The 19424-nt window shown below is 41.3% G+C and overlaps 1 protein-coding gene across 1 annotated transcript in view; it reads left to right on the plus strand.

Annotated features, from left to right (window-relative positions):
• Nucleotides 1-19417, plus strand: part of arfgef1 (ADP-ribosylation factor guanine nucleotide-exchange factor 1 (brefeldin A-inhibited)) — a 51313-nt gene extending 31896 nt beyond the window's left edge. Inside the window, 29 exon segments of the mRNA XM_040126652.1 lie at nt 383-482; nt 818-957; nt 1060-1168; nt 3539-3740; nt 3842-3953; nt 5193-5398; nt 5543-5627; nt 5767-5932; nt 6484-6635; nt 6729-6857; nt 6948-7106; nt 7777-7921; nt 8107-8197; nt 8670-8710; nt 8797-8966; nt 9471-9622; nt 10731-10903; nt 11115-11275; nt 11738-11868; nt 12108-12237; nt 12428-12563; nt 12978-13116; nt 13559-13631; nt 13860-14019; nt 14108-14247; nt 14421-14586; nt 14791-14929; nt 17125-17242; nt 18018-19417. Coding sequence (XP_039982586.1) covers nt 383-482; nt 818-957; nt 1060-1168; nt 3539-3740; nt 3842-3953; nt 5193-5398; nt 5543-5627; nt 5767-5932; nt 6484-6635; nt 6729-6857; nt 6948-7106; nt 7777-7921; nt 8107-8197; nt 8670-8710; nt 8797-8966; nt 9471-9622; nt 10731-10903; nt 11115-11275; nt 11738-11868; nt 12108-12237; nt 12428-12563; nt 12978-13116; nt 13559-13631; nt 13860-14019; nt 14108-14247; nt 14421-14586; nt 14791-14929; nt 17125-17242; nt 18018-18239 — 4047 coding nt within the window. The 3' untranslated portion in view covers nt 18240-19417.
• The last annotated feature ends 7 nt before the right edge of the window (nt 19418-19424 follow it).

Raw genomic sequence — 19424 nt, forward strand, 5'->3', positions numbered from 1 at the left:
AACAGAACATACACAAAATGAATCTGTCTTCTTTCCATTACCCCTGTCTTTACCTGTTGGAGATGATCATACTGTATATTCTGATATTGACTGTCTGACACCATTTCTCAGTGCAACAGGTAGCTCACACAATGATAGATGGGAGATGTGGTTTCCCACAGAGTGCTGTAACATTCTTCCACCTTGGTTGCAACTGAGTCGCACTGTTGCCTACAGTTTATTGTTCTGTCTGAGTTGCTTCAAAATTGTCTAATGCATGACCTCCATCTGCTATATTTGCTGTGTCTACAGAAGAAAAATTATGTGGGCTTCTGATGGTATTTTCACCCGTCCTGTTTTATGATTGTTGTTGTTTTGACTGTCACGTGGTCTCTGTCTGCAGGTGTTCTTCAAGGAGATTTTTCTGTACATTCTTGAGACGTCCACAAGCTCCTATGACCACAAGTGGATGGTCATACAAACCCTCACTAGAATATGTGCAGGTTTGTGTCACTGTTTTCATTTCTTTGAAGGAAATTTTCCCTCTAACACTGATTCTTTGTGGGTAATTAATAAGTATCGGTACTTTGATATTGAGAGAAACTTCTTGTACACATAAACGTGATGTTCTGCAACATTCTTGTCAGCTAAATGCATTTAGACACATCTTAATTTTTTCAGGGTTTCAATTAATTCAATGGTTATAATTAACCTTTGATAAAAGATATAATTATTCAAGTGCATGCCTCAGACTCCATAGAAGCAGTGTACACAGTCTGTATTTGTTCCATAGATTCTCACTGATAAACTCCATCTGTGTCCCATCTGTCAATGTCAGATGCCCAGAGTGTGGTGGACATCTACGTGAACTATGATTGTGACTTGAATGCTGCTAACATATTTGAGCGTTTGGTCAACGACCTCTCGAAAATTGCACAGGGCCGTGGGGGCCATGAGCTTGGCACAACGCCAGTACAGGTGATACTTTTTTTCCTTTATTGTGTTATTACAGTTATTTATAATACCAAAAATTAAACATTTCTAAGGAATTGGGATAACATTTTTTGTAACCCTCTCTAGGAGTTGACCCTGAGAAAGAAAGGCCTTGAATGTCTAGTGTCCATCCTTAAATGTATGGTCGAGTGGAGTAAAGACCAATACGTCAACCCCAACTCCCAGACCAGTCTCGGTAAGACACCAGTGCAACAGGAATGTCATTTATTGAGACTTTCTTGCAGCCGTCATACCTTAACTGAATACAAGATACAAGGAAATGACCTTTCTCTTAATTTTAATTCTGCACACTGATCAAATATTCAGTCTTTAGACGCATCACTATTAGAAAATTATGTTTGTCTTCTATTTCCGGTCATCACCAGAGAGGCTAAATATGCATAGAATAATATGTTACTGTTGAAAAGGCTGTCACATCACTCCTGAATTAAACTCCATGGGGAAGTCTTTAGTAATTCCTATAGAGGATTTGATGAGGGTTTGGTTAATTGCAGAAAGTGATGCATGTAACTGTATTCTATATTATTGTTGTGAAGAAGTGGTTCTCCAGTCTATCTGGTGTTTATCAGGTTTGAATTTATGTTTATAGTTTAAATATAGATGGCACATCCTGGAATTGTTTCTGTCCGTGTAATTTAACGCTTTGCTGACTTTGCCTATAAAAATCCAAATTGTTGTTTTTCCTCCATAATCTGTGGAGAATTTAACTTATATTTTGGAAAGTGTCATAGATGAGACTGCCAAGGTTGTAACTAGTCTTTCCCCTGGTCAGCCCGGTTTTGGCTGCAGTTCATGATCAGGTTAATTGGGGTTAGCAGCCCAACTGCAGTTAGTTGTAGGATTGACAGTTGGCATTCATCAGGGAAGCTACTGCTCTGAGGAGGAAAGCGAGCATTCATAAACTCAGCTCTAGCCAGAAGAGACAGTGAGATAATGCCCAGAGGCCAGTGCAGACAGGCTAATCCAGGAGGTTTAGTCTAAAATAGAGGAATACCTTAGGCCGAACCATGATGACATGCCCGTCTACAGCATTTCCTGTGTGTGACACTGGCCCCTGGGTCTTCTGCACACCAGAGAATTTCTGTTGTTTGCCAAAGGAGGACCTGAGACTATGGAGAAAGTACAAACTTATGAGAGGGCAGGATAGATATCCCACAAGCGCCTAGAACTAACCACAGGGTCGCCTCGGGCTAAGCTGTCAAGGCCAACCAGCGGAGGTAGTTGTTCACTCACAAGGACGTTATCTTGCCAAAGTTTAGGACAACTCATTAGTAATCTAGCAGAAGCTCATGGGTCAGAATTTGAATTTTGAGTGTTAAATTTGCCCTATCGGCTATTGGGGATTTAGACCAAGACTATTTTCTTTCTCCTATCATTATGATTCCTGATTACAAAACACTGAACTAGTGTAATGCATAAAAAAATATAATTTCCATGTCCAATCTTTCAATTGTCCCTTCTGTCATTTTCTCCCCTTTTTGGATGACTTCAAAGCAAGAGCAGGTAATAGTAAAATTGTACTGACGTGTTTGCTACAACGTGTGGCTGTAATGGGAATCGCTATTAAGCCCTGTTGTGTCTGTAGCTTTAGACAATTTTGTATTAGTCTTGCATCATATAACCTGTGTTGTTTGTATGGGTTCCTTGTACCCACTTACATACCATAAATTGTAACCAAAGCCATGTTTGGATTTACTTAAATTAATGGTAAAAATACATGTGGTGAACTAAATGGGTAAAAATACTACTTGTAAATCTTGTGATAATGGTTTTTTGGTATTTCCCCAGTACACAGCATAAACTTTCAATTCATCTCCCCTCCAACCTCTGTATTCCTCCACCTTTCTCTCTCTTCTCTGTAAGCCTAAGAATGGAAGGCACACTGCCAGCTCATATTACTGTGACACTGTCCTGAATGTTTTAAAGAGTTTCCAATGGGTAATCAGACACCTGGCCTTAACACAGGATTACAGGGTGGGTTCACTCCAGCAGCAGCAGCAGCAACAACAGCAGCAGCAGCAGCAGCAGCAGCAGCAGGAGCTGCATCAGTAGCAACAGATCCCTGAGCTTGTCTCTGCAGGCTTAAGGACCTCCCTTGGCCTCTAAGTTCTGGCTGCATTCGCTTTGACTCACTGGAGCTTTTTAGATAACCCACCTCCATATAATATCCTCTCCTCCTGCCCTGCTTTGCATCTACTCTACGTGTGTGTGTGTTTCCTGGAGTTCGTTAGGCTGTGGTCATGTGTGCATGTGAGTGACACCAGTGTGCATACCGTCCCTGCCAACAACAATCATTAATAAGGCCTCAGGGTCGTTTTGATCAGTATTGCAATTTACTAAAGTCTCTCTCCTGCAGTTTGAGCTGCAAGTTAGCTCATTTTTTAGCCTCCAGGCTGAGTTTGTGTCAACAACAGAGTTTCAATTTAAAACTCTCTCCTTTGTGATGGTACCAGGGGGTGGCTTCTTATAGTAACAATAGAAATACTTGGTGTATGTGGACTCATCCTCTCTCAATGATCCTATCTTCTGTGGTTTTGCTCCTCAGGCCAAGAGAAACCATCAGAGCAGGAGAGCGCAGAGACCAAGGCTCCTGAGACCATAAACCGCTATGGGAGCATTAACTCTCTGGACTCCACAGCGTCATCTGGCATTGGCAGCTACAGCACCCAGATGTCAGGTACTGACAACCCTGAGCAGTTTGAGGTCCTCAAACAGCAAAAGGAGATCATCGAGCAGGGCATTGACCTGTAAGTTTTGCAACACACACACCTAAAGTTTTCATTCAATTCTGTTGATACTATCGTAGTGCATTGGCTACATTAAGTTTTGTCATCTTGATTCTACACAGATTCAACAAGAAACCAAAGAGAGGAATCCAGTACCTTCAAGAGCAAGGCATGCTCGGTACAACCCCAGAAGACCTTGCACAGTTCTTGCACCAGGAAGAGAGGCTTGATTCGGTAAGTCTTAAGTCTTTCTTACCTGTTTTTGTTTGATTTCTCAGCTAAAGCCAAGTGCTGTAAGACTTTCAAAATCATAGAGTTGCTGTGCTGCTCACACCACAGCAGACGTCACTGAGGGGCAGATTGTGCCATTTTTTTAAGTACAGATGTATGTATAAAACAGCAAACTAGCGTAAAAATAGCACAGATGGGATTTACACAAGCCATAATAAAGGTTTTGGAGGAGGAAAGAAACATAAACATAAGTTGACCTTTATTCTACAGAAATCTCATTACCTTCAAACGTAGAAACTATGTATGAATGAATAAAGTGGTCTAAAAGAAGACTGATTCTCAGACAGAATTTGAGAAGAATAATATTAAATTCCCTCATTGTAAAAGCAAACAGAGGCCGGGGAGTTGAAGTTTGTGTGATGATGAACTTTAATTTGAACTTTTCATTCAAATAATTGTACAATCATTACTGGGTGCAACTGCACTCTTGATTTTTTGTTACTGCATTCAACCCATTACTCAAATCAACATCATTGTCAGCTTTCATCTTTGTGCCGACTTTAGTGTTTTTATCTCAGATCTAAGAAATTTGTCTGGGACAGACAGATTGTGGCAAATTGTAGTGTGCACGAGCCCTAATGGACAACAGACTAGATAGGTTCATTCAACTTTAGCACCTTTATTGGGTTTGTTTGAGAGTCTTTCTAAAGAAAATTAGCATATAGCAGCCAAAGACACAGCAAAATGTTTGGCAAATAAACAAACAGCCAGTCCAGCTCAGCAAACTCTGCACTCTCTGTCTTGTGTACCAACTAGCCAAACCACACAGAAGCCACACAATAATCTCTCTAATGAGGAGCTCACACTGCTTTGATTGGACAGCCTCAAGGGTGTCTGTGCACAGTGGTAATCAGCATTAAAGAACGTTTTTAACATCTGATTTGAAACAAAGGCCCTTAGCATCAAACAGGGAATAGCCATGAAAGTCCATCATGTATTTATCTAATTCACAACTACTGGATGGTCCTGTTGCTAGAAAAGTGACTCTTATTAGCTTCTAGTGGAAAGAAATAATATGGACAGACAAATTAGTTGCTCTTTTGCAGTGTTGAAATCGATTTCCTCCGTCTGCTTTTCCCTCTTATAGCGAGAGAAATGTTAAGTGCAAGATTTGAGACACATATGTATGTTACAATGAAGTATGAAAAAAATAAGACTGACCTCTGTCTTTTTGTCTCTTAGACCCAAGTGGGAGAGTTCCTTGGGGATAATGACCGTTTCAATAAAGAGGTGATGTACGCCTATGTGGATCAAATGGACTTCCAGGGCAAAGACTTTGTTTCTGCTCTAAGGATGTTCTTGGAGGGCTTTAGGCTCCCTGGAGAGGCCCAGAAGATCGACCGGCTCATGGAGAAATTTGCAGCAAGATATTTGGAGTGCAATCAGGGGTGAGTTTAGATCTCTGGTTGGAAGAGTCAAACTATAGTAAAAGCTGAATTTGATTTTTTTCTGGTCCACGTAGTGTATAACATGCTGTTACATTAATCTGCATTCTTTTTTTGCCTACCTCCCTCTCCCTTTCAATTTTCTAGGCAAACCCTCTTTGCCAGTGCTGACACCGCATACGTCCTTGCCTACTCAATCATTATGTTGACAACAGACCTTCACAGTCCTCAGGTAAGCACTATATCTCAGTGAGGTGTCAGCCTTTGGGAATGTGTTCTGACAGCAGTCATTCCCTCAGATATCAGTGCAACATAAAACACGGGATTGCATAAGCAGCTTTTTACCAATATCTTTGTTGTTGTCTGCAAAGGTGAAGAATAAAATGACAAAAGAGCAATACATCAAGATGAACCGTGGCATCAACGACAGCAAAGACCTACCTGAGGAATATCTCTCAGCCATCTATGACGAGATTGCGGGGAAAAAGATTGCCATGAAGGAAACAAAAGAGCTCACCATGAAATCCAACAAGCAGAGTGAGTCTCACTGCTATCGGATGTCACATAGATGTAGATGTAATAACAAGACAAAGATTCCATATATTATCCACAGCCATTTACCTGATATCTTTGTTTCTGTAATGGTTTTGGATGAGACTTACAGCCACCGTAGATGTGTCAGATGTAAACTGAATAGATTATTTTTCGATGCTTGTAAATCATTTTTGGATTAGGTCACACAGTAATCATAAGGAGTAAAGAAATTACAGTAACCCATTCACTAGAACTCATTCAAGAGTTACCTGCGCTGTCACAGCTATTTTTGAAGCATCGTGAAAACATACAACAAACAGTACATTTGCTTACTCACATTTGGCATCAATTGTTCTGTGAAAAAAACTTAATTTTAATAGGCTTCTTGTTACATTATTTTCTCTAGATAGTTCAGCCTCTTGTTGACACTTTGCAGAGCTTGTTAGATGAAAAGCTGCAGTGTTTTCCATGCTGAGTTTGTTTGGTTGCTGCAAAAAGCTCTTTATGGGTGTTTCTGTGTAATGTTTGGCTCTCTGGCATTGATTCTCACTCAGGTGTGGCCAGTGAGAAGCAGAGGCGTCTGCTGTACAACTTGGAGATGGAGCAGATGGCCAAGACGGCCAAAGCTCTGATGGAGGCCGTCAGCCACGTCCAGGCTCCCTTCACCAGCGCCACACACCTGGAGCATGTCAGGCCCATGTTCAAGGTAACACAAGTAGAGACGCGCAGATGCACTTTGAGGCACATACAACGTTTCACACACAAATTGGACAGCTCATTCCCCTCTATTGTTCCATAGCTGGCGTGGACACCCTTCCTGGCTGCTTTCAGTGTGGGTCTTCAGGACTGTGACGACACTGAGGTGGCCTCTCTGTGTCTTGAAGGCATCCGTTGTGCCATCAGGATAGCGTGCATCTTCTCCATACAGGTACCGCTGTCAGAACTGGATGAATAATGTGTACTCCCTCACCCTCCAGTATTTCTGACACACTACCTTGTCTTTTTGTCTCTGTAACAGTTGGAGAGGGATGCATATGTCCAGGCCCTGGCGAGGTTCACCCTGCTGACAGCCAGCTCTGGCATCTCAGAAATGAAACAGAAGAACATCGACACCATCAAGACCCTCATCACTGTGGCCCACACTGATGGCAACTACCTGGGCAACTCCTGGCATGAGGTTTGCTATTCTTATCTCAGTTAAAATGTCTCAAATGCACTGTATTTCAACACAAAAACTCTCTACTACCTTGCCTCATCTGTTCTATCTTGTTCGTATCTACTTTCCTGATTCAAGCCACAACAAGCCTCAGTTTCCAATGGGATATATGCTTTTTGGTGTATTTTTTAGATTAGATAGGAGCTGTTACCAGGTCTGAAACAAACTAACGCAGCCTCTTGTGGGCTATTGCTTTAAAAAGATATCTAAAAACAGCAACATTGTATTAAACAAAAAATCATTTAAAAGTTGAGTAAATACAGTATACTCTGTTTATTATATGTAGCACTCCAAACAACCAGAGCAAGTTTTAAACAGCAGCTCAATAAAATTCTGAACCAACCAGATATACTGGTATGGCTTTAAAATGATTTTCAGGGAGTGCATTGATATTTCACTGAACTGTTATGCAGCCATAGGTGTCTTTTTGTTGGGTTTTGGGGTAGTCAGACTGGTACAGCACTACCATTTCTTTAAATTTTGTCCTGTTTTGTTCTTCTGTTCTTTAGTTCTCTCACTCAGCAGATATCCTAGTCCCTCACTGTTCCATTCTGTCCCAATTTGCACAATGTCAAATTCTACCTCATTGTCTTTAAATATTTCACTGTCTAAATACACTGACTCCTCTCAGATCATGAAGTGCATCAGTCAGTTGGAACTGGCACAGCTGATCGGTACGGGGGTGAAGGCGCGCTACATCTCAGGGACAGTGCGGGGCAAAGAGGGCTTTGTTGCAAGTACCAAGGAGCAGAACAACGATGAGTACCTGGGTCTAGGTCAGCAGCAACTCATAAATGCATGATGTAAAGACAGTCCAATGCCACAGCCATGTCCTCTTTTTTTCATTGGAGCTGTACTTTTAGTAAATCTGTCAAAAATTGACTCAATTATTAATTGTAAAACAAGCTCATAAAAGAATCATGTTTTTATATGTCTGAATCCTTCTCGCTTTGTTCTGTAGTTGGAGGGACAGTGGACCGTAAGCAGATTGCCAGCATTCAGGAATCCATTGGCGAGACCAGCTCTCAGAGTGTAGTGGTAGCTGTTGACAGGTACCGTATTCACCCTGAACTGAAAAAAATCAGGACAACTTGGGCGGAGTTGCTGTGGTTGAACTCCCATGTCTGGTTTTTCATATACTTCCTTTTTAGAGCAACATACTAGGGTATAATGAACTAATTATTATCTTGGTGATCATTTCTAGTGTCATTTATGGCAGGAGAGAAGCACAGACGTTTCCTCAAGAGTACAAAACCTAAAAAGCATGATGATTGGAACCACTTCTTATAAAGAAAAAATGTTTCATGAAAAGTAACACAAATTAGAGCACATTCAAAGGGAGTTGAACATTAAAAGGGTTACGCAGGCAGTATATTGTGTACAGATATCTTTCTTTTTGCATCAGACAACATTAACATCCCCTTATTTTTCTCTCAGTTTTTGGAAGAAGGGCAGATTTATGTTGTCTAAAAAGGTTGCAAAATGTGTCTCCTAAGTAATCATTGTCATTTTTCTCTGCTTTAGGATATTCACAGGTTCTACCAGACTGGATGGTAATGCAATAGGTGAGTCTAGCGGAACTAGCTTCATTCTGTATTATACAAAAGTACTTTTTCTTTCCTCATTCCCAAAATCTCTATCTATTCGTCAGTTGATTTTGTGCGCTGGTTGTGTGCTGTGTCCATGGATGAGCTGGCCTCGCCCACACACCCACGTATGTTCAGCCTGCAAAAAATAGTCGAGATCTCCTACTACAACATGGGCCGCATCCGGCTGCAGTGGTCCAGGATCTGGGAGGTTATCGGAGACCACTTCAACAAGGTGGGTGAGGATTGGTCACTCAATTCAGGCATGGATACCATGAAACAGAAGGACGTTTTTAAGGCAGGGGTGTAATTCTGTTACATAGAAAGGGACTAAAAATAGTGTCACATAAATTTCTTTGTTAAATTGTTGGTATTATTCATTATCTACATGTCCCCAAACCTTTCTGGCATTTTGGTATACAAAGATGCATTTTTCACAAAGGCTCTGTTTCCCCCTGAGTAGCTGTAAACTGGGTTTGGCGTGTGTAAAAATCGAATCCTCAAAGTAGTCATCATCATATTGCAAAGTGGATTTTAAGAAAATATTTTTTACCTGGAGGGTTGACTGTTTCTTCAGTGCACCTAGATGCTTGTTTTTCAGTTGTACGTCTCACTGAAAGAACAGTTTGTTTTTGGGAAGATGCACATGACTTGTAAAATTTTAAAAAAATAGAAAAAAAATAAATGAAATGTTGAAAATGTTGTGAGTTACTGAAATATGTTTTTTATCTCTCTGCAGGTTGGCTGTAATTCCAATGAAGATGTGGCAATTTTTGCAGTGGACTCTCTCAGGCAACTGTCCATGAAATTTTTGGAGAAGGGGGAGCTGGCTAACTTCAGATTCCAGAAAGACTTCCTGAGGCCTTTTGAGCACATCATGAAAAAGAACAGGTAAAAAAAATAAAAACAAAAAAACAACAGTGCATTTTTTTGTGAGTAAGTGGTCATGTTACTACTCCGATGAAAGTCTGCCGGGCTGTGCAAACACAAGGTCTGTATTGCGGCTGTGAGTTGGCACTATATCTGGGCCGCAGACACAACCGAAATCAAGTCGCACCCCTCCACCCCCCTTCAACCCCTTTTGCAGCTCTCTGCCTTAACTGTTATTCATTCTCTGTCTGTCTTGTTTTTTATTCCAGTGAGTAAGCATACTGTTTGGTTGTTCACTCAGAGAAAAGCAGCAAGCCAACATCTCAACTGGCCATTTTATGTTTGCATTCCATTTTATGTTTTATGTTTTGCATTACCCTTACAGTGAATTATGAAAAAGCCTGTCTTGAATGGAATTTTAAAAGCTATCATTTATAAATGAGTTTGATTTAGCTTATCTAATTATCTGTGTGCATCACGTCAAAAGGAAAGCTGTTTGACTGCTCCACACTTTTCATTGATGTGAAAGAGCAGTAGCAGTATAAGTATAAATCCACCCACACATTGAACAGGCTGAGAGCTTCAACAGAGAGGAGATGGCAGGCGGCCATGTAAATCTTTCAGCGCAGTGTGTCCATTAGACTCACTCATGCTGCCCTCCTGTGTGTGTGTGTGTGTGTGTGTGTGTGTGTGTGTGTGTGTGTGTGTGTGTGTGTGTGTGTGTGTGTGTGTGTGTGTGTGTGTGTGTGAGATGGTAAGTGGAGGCAAAGCTTTTCTCTCATTCATAACTACTGAGGATTGAGGAATGCTCTTCACTATGGCAACAGCTGCTTTAAAAACCCATCGTGCCAAGACTGGCGAGTGCTGGAATAACGATTCTACGTCAATATGCAATTGACGATGTTATCAAGAGCTTTTAAAGCTAATTGATAGCAATGACGACCTTAATTTTCTTCTTTTCAATTGGTTGACTTTTATGCTTCTTACTTTCTTATTCACCCTCGCCCACTCTTTGCCTCTCCTCTTTGATTTCTTCTCCCTTTCTTTCTGCTCTTCCTCGTCAACCCTTGACCTCTTCCTTTCCATCGCTGTCCTTCTCCCAATTCGCTCTCCCCTGTCGCTTCTCCAGGTCCCCCACTATCAGAGACATGGTGGTGCGCTGCATAGCCCAGATGGTTAACTCCCAGGCGGCAAACATCCGCTCAGGCTGGAAGAATATCTTCTCTGTCTTCCACCTGGCTGCCTCGGACCAGGATGAGAGCATTGTAGAGCTGGCCTTTCAGACCACTGGCCATATCGTCAGTAAGTTCAACACACACAGACAGCCAAGAACAATGTAACAACTTAAATTACAACCCAGGTTAACCGGTTACATTCGTCTTCTGGTCAGCACATGTTGGATCTGACATTAAAGTCCTGCTCTGCCTCTCTATCTTTCCTCTTCATCTATCTTTATCTCCCTTCACCCAACTCTCTTTTATTCTGCCTTAATATCCCTCTGTCCATCTCCCAGCGAATGTATTTGAAAAGCACTTTGCAGCCACCATCGACTCCTTCCAGGATGCCGTTAAGTGTCTGTCGGAGTTTGCCTGTAATGCCTCCTTCCCAGACACAAGCATGGAAGCCATCCGCCTCATCCGACACTGCGCCAAATACGTCTCAGAGAGGCCACAGGTCAATATCCGACTAGTTTACTTTTTACTTTAAAGGCGCCATGAACGTTGTCTTCATTCATTTTGAGGACTAAAGCAAAATGCATTGACTCAGCTGTGCTTTAGATTAGGAAGAAGATGAATTATATTGGTTTGTTGAAGCAGCTAGCCATGGCCATGATAGGAAGAACAATAATGCAGATACTAAAGGTTTTATTAAACATAATGCGTCTGAACAACACGTTCAAAAAATATATTAAGTTATATTATCATTTTGTGCTTCCATTACAGTACAGTTCTCATCCTAAGGGAGAATCTGTCGATCAAGAAAGCATAAAAGAGAGAGAGTGTGTGTGTGTGTGTGTATAGGCATATCAGGGGCATGTGCAGTATGTATGGAAAATGTGTATTTGTGTGGGAGGGTTCAATCTTCCTGGACGCAGAAATGGTAGAGTGGTGAATCTGTCTATTGTTTCTCTGGCAGGCCTTCAAAGACTACACCAGCGATGACATGAATGTAGCGCCTGAGGACCGTGTGTGGGTGCGGGGATGGTTCCCCATTCTCTTCGAGCTCTCCTGCATCATCAACAGGTGTAAGCTGGATGTCAGGACCAGGTAGGTGGGGTTCACCTTTAGTCTGCTATTTCAGGGCGTGAAATGCATGCATTATAAAAGGTATGAAACTGGATCTTTTAACACCTATGAGTTTAGGTTTCAACTTAATGTGAAGGAAGCAATAAAGACATTCGCTAATTGCAAGCTGAAGCTAGACGACTTTAAAGCATGTCGTAATTAAACAAATATCAGCTATGGCATCCAGGAAAGGACAAATCTGTGTGTATGCCTTTCCCAAGGGGGCTAACAGTGATGTTTGAAGTGATGAAGACCTACGGGCACACCTTTGAAAAACACTGGTGGCAAGACCTGTTCAGAATCGTCTTCAGGATCTTTGACAACATGAAGCTGCCTGAGCAACAGACTGAGGTATATGACAAGTCTTTCATCTTCAACAGCTGTTTCACATCCTGTGTTTTAACAGCTGTTTTGTCCATCTTTGCTGGAAATCCATTAAATACTGCTGATGTGTGGGAAGAAATACCCTAAAATATCACAATACAATCGTTAATCTTCCAGTATATTGTAGTTTTTCGCTGAGGTTGTGTTGCGCCCTCAGAAAGCAGAGTGGATGACCACCACCTGCAACCATGCACTTTATGCCATCTGTGATGTCTTCACCCAATACTTTGAGTCCCTCAATGACGTCCTGCTGGATGACATTCTGGCTCAGCTCTATTGGTGTGTGCAGCAAGGTGAGCACACAGCAATCCCTTATTTTTCCGGTTATTTTTACTTTTTTACAAGTATATCATCTTAAGATTCGTAGGCTGTAGGTCCTATTAAGGCTCAGGTTGTTTGGGAGGCCAAAGACACAGCAGTCATTGGGACAGTTACGGGCACTAGTCTTGACCTGGGCTTGACTGCAGTGGCAGAACTTAGAGTCTGCCTCTGAGCTTTCATGTGTTGCATCAATACTGGTCCATCACTTCACAGAAAGAAGAGGGTTCAGCAAATGATCAGTAATCGTTTTCAGTGTTATTGGGTTGTTTATTAGAAAACAGTAAAAAAGGAAGAAATCTCATCAGTCTTTATGTATTGATACATCTTACCTTTTTTGTCACTAGTGTCTCTTTCAATTTACCCTTCCCTCATCTCTGTGTCTGTAGATAATGAGCAGCTTGCCCGTTCAGGCACCAACTGTCTAGAGAATGTGGTCATCCTGAACGGAGAGAAGTTTTCCCCTGAGACCTGGGACAAGACGTGTAACTGCATGCTAGACATCTTCAAGACCACCATCCCACATGCGTAAGCTGCTGCACTGAATACAGAACTGCCTGTTGTTCAAAGTCAAAAAACAAGCCATGCTTTTTAATTTACATACAAATAAGGACTTAAAATCTTTAACTCTGCAGTAATTCTAATTACAAACAGTGACATTAGTTGCTAAATAAAGTGTTAGAGGGGAATGGTACAAGAATAAAATTTACAATCTTACTGTCTATAATTTTCCACAATCAAATTGCAATGGTCTTTCTTATGTAATCTGATTCTTCAAAATACAAACCAAACATATATTTCTAAGGAAGTAGAAATGACAATCAACAGAGACTTAAGTTAAGACCAAATTAAGACCTTTTTTTGCTTGATGTATTATGTCGCTCAGGTAATTTTCCTGCGTGGAAGTCGTTTGTCATTCTGTATGAGAATGAATACAATTTATTAAATAAATGCTTTTCCTGTTTCTCAGGCTGTTAACATGGAGACCAGCAGGAGAAGGGGGAGAACACTTGACAATACAGAGCCTGTCAGACAAACAGTTGGTGAGGAAATAAGAATTTTTCTGTTTTGCTTTTGAATGAATTACTATTTGTTCTGGTACTTTCATGCGGTGCAGGTCATTTTTGTGAACTTGTTATTTTTTTGTGGTATTTCCTCAGTTTTGTTTACATATCGTTTGCACATAATTTATATGCCCGTAATGTGTATGTATAATTTTAAGTAATGTGCATTTATTTGTAAAGCAGTAACTCTTTCCACTCTGCTCTCAGGACTCCATTTCCCAGAAGTCAGTGGACATCCAGTCCCGCACTGACGACCAACATTCAATCAGTAGTGCTGATAGGGTTGCCATGGAGAACCGTCGGCAGAGTCAGTACATCTCAGCCTCAGGCATGTGTGAGGACGGCTCCAGGAGCAGGACTCCAACAAGTAAGCCTGTTGCTCTACTCAAAGGCTGACTACTACTGCTTTTGTCCGTGTATGGGTTCTGATGGACATTTACACGTATGATCCACAGAGGTCCAGGAGCAGCACTTGTTCTCAGCTTTGCTGATAAAGTGTGTCGTACAGCTGGAGCTCATCCAGACAATTGATAACATCGTGTTTTTTCCTGCCACCAGTAAGAAGGAAGACGCTGAGAACTTTGCTGCTGCTCAGGTACAAGCAGTTGTGATAACCTCTGTGATAATCATGATCACCAATCAGTGGTATTGTTTCAAAGCTTGCTAGATCATGTTACTTTAACAGGGCGCATCTGCATCAAGGATTTTGTTTTCAATGCTAAGTTATTCAAGAGAATAATAATCTGTCATGTGTTTGTCTATTTGAAGCGGGACGCTGTATATGCAGTCCCAGTGGAGACCCAGGACCAAGGGATGTATCGCTACCTGACTTCTGAGCAGCTCTTCAAGCTGCTAGACTGCCTGCTGGAGTCCCACCGCTTCGCCAAAGCTTTCAACTCAAACAACGAGCAGAGAACTTTACTGTGGAAAGCAGGTAGGGCAACAAACCAGTGTCTGCATCTTCGTAGCTTTGCTTTGGTTCATGCAGTCAAAAAATAATAGAGGTGGTTAACCTCAGGCACATTACCAACCTGGCTGTGGGGGACCGTGTTGCTTCTTCAGTTTGGGGATGACATTAAAAAAAAAAAACGTTAAAACGGCTGTGCAACAATTTTCTCTTTATGTGTGCGTAATCAAGGTTTCAAAGGAAAGTCAAAGCCTAACCTGTTGAAGCAGGAGACCAGCAGCCTGGCCTGTGGCCTGCGCATCCTGTTTCGTATGTACACAGATGAGAGCCGCCAAGACGCCTGGGCGGAGGTCCAGAGACGACTGCTCAAGTAAGAAACCAAACATGTGACGCATGTGTATCCCACTCTACTGATTCTTTCAAGAAATCAGTGGATCTGAGAAAAACACCCACTCGGCTACCTCCCTTGACACTTTTTGGAACAGTTTCTAATATTGTTCTGACACTCATTATTGCAGTTAACCTTAAGCTCCCTTCCACCTGTACCCCAAGCTTCCCACAGAAAATGACTGCAGTGCACAGAGAAGCACCACCATAGGAAGACCACCACATTAGCAAGCAGAGTGTAAAGTCTCTAAACGGGTTGACCTACTGATCTTGGTAATGGTTTGTGTTGTCGCTCGGCTCATTTTCATCCCACTAATGATACTGTCTGCATTTCTTTACAATTGCTGATCATTGCCATGTTTAGCAGGAGTAAACTACTCCAGCTAAAATAAAGCTTAGTGACAGCTAGAACAGTAGGTCAGTGCATATGCCTAGAAATGTGCCCTGATTTTGACAGAATTCAAAAACTAATTGGTGCATTTGTTTTTGGGACTTTGTCATGGAAATATAATGAATACATTAAAAACTTGCGTAGACACGTTTCTGTAAACATTTTGCTTGAATAAAAACTTGTTTAGTAATTTATCTAGGTGTATGCAAGGGATAGATGGCTATGGGAGTTTTGGGTCTGATTAAGTTAATGGTTTCAAAAGTTCAATCTTCCATTTAAAAAAAAAAAAAAAAAAAAAAAAAAAATTCTTAACTTTTAAAAGTCCTGAAGAAAGTGAGAACGAATACATGACTTTCGTCATTGAAAATGCTCCAGCTCTTTAAGGCTTCTTTGACCATCTTTTGTGTAGAATCAGTTGGCATCATATTAGGGACCTTTTTGTCAATACATCTGTGATATCAGCTGATACTAATCAGTTTCCTCAACCCCTGGTCTATATGTGCATGTGAGCATATGCATATGTTGTCTGAGTTGATGACTGTTTCGTCGGTCAAACTGGGGTTAAGTTCAAAATGTCTCTCACACATTCACCATCACGGGCTCCAGTGTGGGAATAAAGAAATCACACCTCTATGGGCAGAAACGTCAATAGCAACCCCAGAGGAAGGAGGAATGAAAAGACACTGGCCCTAAGAGGAGGGGAGGGTTGTTTTGATGTTACTTTTTACAGTCGCTTACTCGTGGCAAAGGCACAGCGTCTGCACAGCTCAGAAGTTCACTGAAAACGGATGTCATGTGCTGTATGGATCCAAAGGAATCAGTGCTCTGATCTTTCATTGTTCATTCAGTACTGCTGTCGTCGCTGCATCTTTATTCAGCCCCTCACAGGCAGTAGTCACCCCATTTCTCTCCCGGCCTCACCCTGATATTGATGATGATATCAAGATAAAGCGGAATCAAGGCCTGTCTCTCCTACTTGCATTCATTATTAGAGAGAAGAGGAGAGGAGGAGGAAGGGTGGTGCCTGCATGTCAGAGTGGCTCAGAAATTCTAATTCACTGAGACGCTGTTATGTGTCATCACACTTGTATTTTGTGTTCCTTCCCTCCTTCTCAAACACACCTCACCCAGAAGCAACACAGGCACACATTCATTCTTAAAATACACACACACACACACACACACACACACACACACACACACACACACACACACACACACACACACACACACACACATCCTTGTTTACCAGAGGCCATGTACCGTACACATTAAAGTTTAATTAGTGCAGGGTGCAAGGCAGTTTTGGGAGGCGATTAATGTCACAGAGATTGGAGTGCAAGGGAGCTGTGAGTGTGGAGGAAGAGAACTGGGGATGAATGACTAATAGATAGTGTTTATGTCAGCAGAGAGCCGCAGGGTCAGAGAAAATGGGTCAGAGGTCGCGACAGTTTTCCTCAAGCATAAAACTGTGAGGGAAATTGTCTAATTGTTTTCATAATAGCTGCAGTCAGTGGCTTTAACTAGCAGTTACTGAGAAAAAACAGTCCTCATCATCCTCACCCCTGCAATGCTTCGTGTAATAAACAAGGCTGGGAAACAAATGCTGTCTTGCTACGGTACATTACAGAACAATGAAGCTCTAAAACGCTGTTTTTTAAACCCTGTCTTTCGTAACATCCAGTTTTGTTTTTTTGTTTTTTCTCAGTTTAATGTTCTCCCAATGTATTAATATACATCATATTTATTTTTCTCTTTTTGTGTCTATCTTTGTCTGTGTGCTGAAGTGTGTGCAGTGAGGCTGTTGGCTACTTCTTGGCCCTGACGTCAGAGAGCCACAGAGAGGCCTGGACCAACCTGCTGCTGCTCTTCCTCACCAAGGTGCTAAAGATCAGTGATGAAAGGGTAAGAAGCCAAAGCGCTCGATACGCCTATCCTAACCACTGTGGTGTGTGTGACCCTGTGCACACATACCAGGTCGTGTACAACTAGGTCTGATATCCAAAAATAACAGGTGAGGCAGAGATGTGACATGGAGTGGTATTTCAGAACACTTCTACCATTGGTATAACAAGCAAAAAATAAAGGCTATTTTCAAATCACGATCCAGTTTTAAAGCTTTCAACCTAGATGCAGTTAAATATGCCTTGTGCACTGATTTAAATTTGTGGTTTAACTTTTTACTAAGATGATGTTCGTGGTGTCCTGTTACACAGATTTAAAAGACACCATCCAGACAATAAGAAACATGATTTTAGTGGCCATGTTGTAAATACACTTAATCAATGATCACATTACGGTTGTAGATAAAACAGTGCAGCAGAGCAAGAAGAAAATTGATTGCATTTTTGCATTAAATTACCACATTGGGACCACTTTGATATTTCAGATTTAGAGTCATAAAATGAAAATATACTACAAAAATGATTAAGGTGCATTTCCACAATTTTGCACAAAATTGAACATTATGTTCTCACTTGAGTCTTTGAGAGCTCATTATGGAGCTCAACAAAAGACACCCGAGACTGATGATGTCCCTTAACCCATTTTGAGCCAAACAGCCAGCATATCAGTGAGATTTTAGTATGCAAAAGTGTGACTTTATTCTGTGTAGCACCAAGCACTAAGATTTGTGTGCCTCTGTCTTTCTTTGTGTCTCTCATCCCACTTCCTCCTTTAGTTCAAGGCTCATGCGTCTAGATACTACCCTCTGCTGTGTGAGATCATGCAGTTCGACCTGATCCCCGAGCTCCGGGCTGTGCTAAGAAAGTTTTACCTGCGAATCGGCCTCGTGTTTAACATTTCACAGCTGGATGAGTCTGAAGCAGAGCCTCAGCCGACGCATGTAGAGCAGGAGACAGACACAGAGGTGGGAGAGGAGGCAGGGGAGGAGGCTCAGTGATGCTGGACCACAAACAGCCAGGAACGCAGAGATCAACTGAGGCCTCCACCTCAGATTCTGTGCAACTGCGCTGTGGCTCTGTGTCGCCTCAGCGCCCTCCATGTGGTTTCTGTCCAACACTTGGCCTAAATAGCTGATTATCAATCAACTATCTGCTGGCACCCACCCGCACCTTTAACCCCGTCACCACACATACACAAACACACCTATACACAAAAAAGGCCCAGATGGAATACTTGATATCACAGTAAAAACAGTAATGTCTTGTACAAGGTGTAGCGATGCCTCCACTGGATTAAACTACTGATAAAAAACTGACAGTCACCCATGTCTCTGATCTGCTCAGAAGGAATATATTTGTGTGCTTCTTACTGTATATTTAAATCATAACATAATGAATGGTTTCAACAAAATGCAAAAAGACATTCAGTAACTATGAAATGTGACATTTGTCACACATTGATAGTAATGATCTTTCTGTCTGCACCGCAGATGGCTAACATTAGTATTGATAGCCTCTTGGATGAAACTAGTTGTACAGATCTGCCGCTATGTAATATAATCTTATAACACTAGATTTCTTTTTTTTTTTTTTTTTTTTTTCCCTATGGATTTGCTGCACTTGATCTCTTTTTTGAATGCACTGGAGATTTTACTTTTGTGATAATTTATTTGACTGTACCATCTCCTGCAGATTGTCCTATACAGTACGATTTTTTTAATTGAACAAGACCATGGAAATTGAAGAGTTAAATTATTCCATTTTATATGTTCTTAGGTTTGTAACAGCGGTAGATGATAACTGGGCTTCTGAAACTGGAAGACAAGAGAACAACCTGATGCTAGCTGCTTTTGAGTCACTAGTCTGTTTTCATGATTGAGTTTAGTTTTCACTCTTCTGTACAAAATCAAAAGTTAATAATATATTTAACGTTTTTTTTCTTTGGTTTGGGGGAAAGTTATATGTATAGAGAAAATGACAGATGTTAGCTGTGCTTTAAGTATGAATGAGATGCATTCCTGCTCATGGATGTAGAAAACAAAATGTATATGATACAGCAATGTAAAGTTTTCTATGTTGCAAAAAAGATTATGTACAACTTTCTGTACAACACACCATCTGGCATTCTAATCAGGTTCTAGGTCAATAAAGTTTTTGAACTTGGCTGATTTGAAATGCTGAAT

Source organism: Xiphias gladius, chromosome 5 (genome assembly GCF_016859285.1).
Source record: "Xiphias gladius isolate SHS-SW01 ecotype Sanya breed wild chromosome 5, ASM1685928v1, whole genome shotgun sequence".
NCBI classification, from domain to species: Eukaryota; Metazoa; Chordata; class Actinopteri; order Istiophoriformes; family Xiphiidae; genus Xiphias; species Xiphias gladius.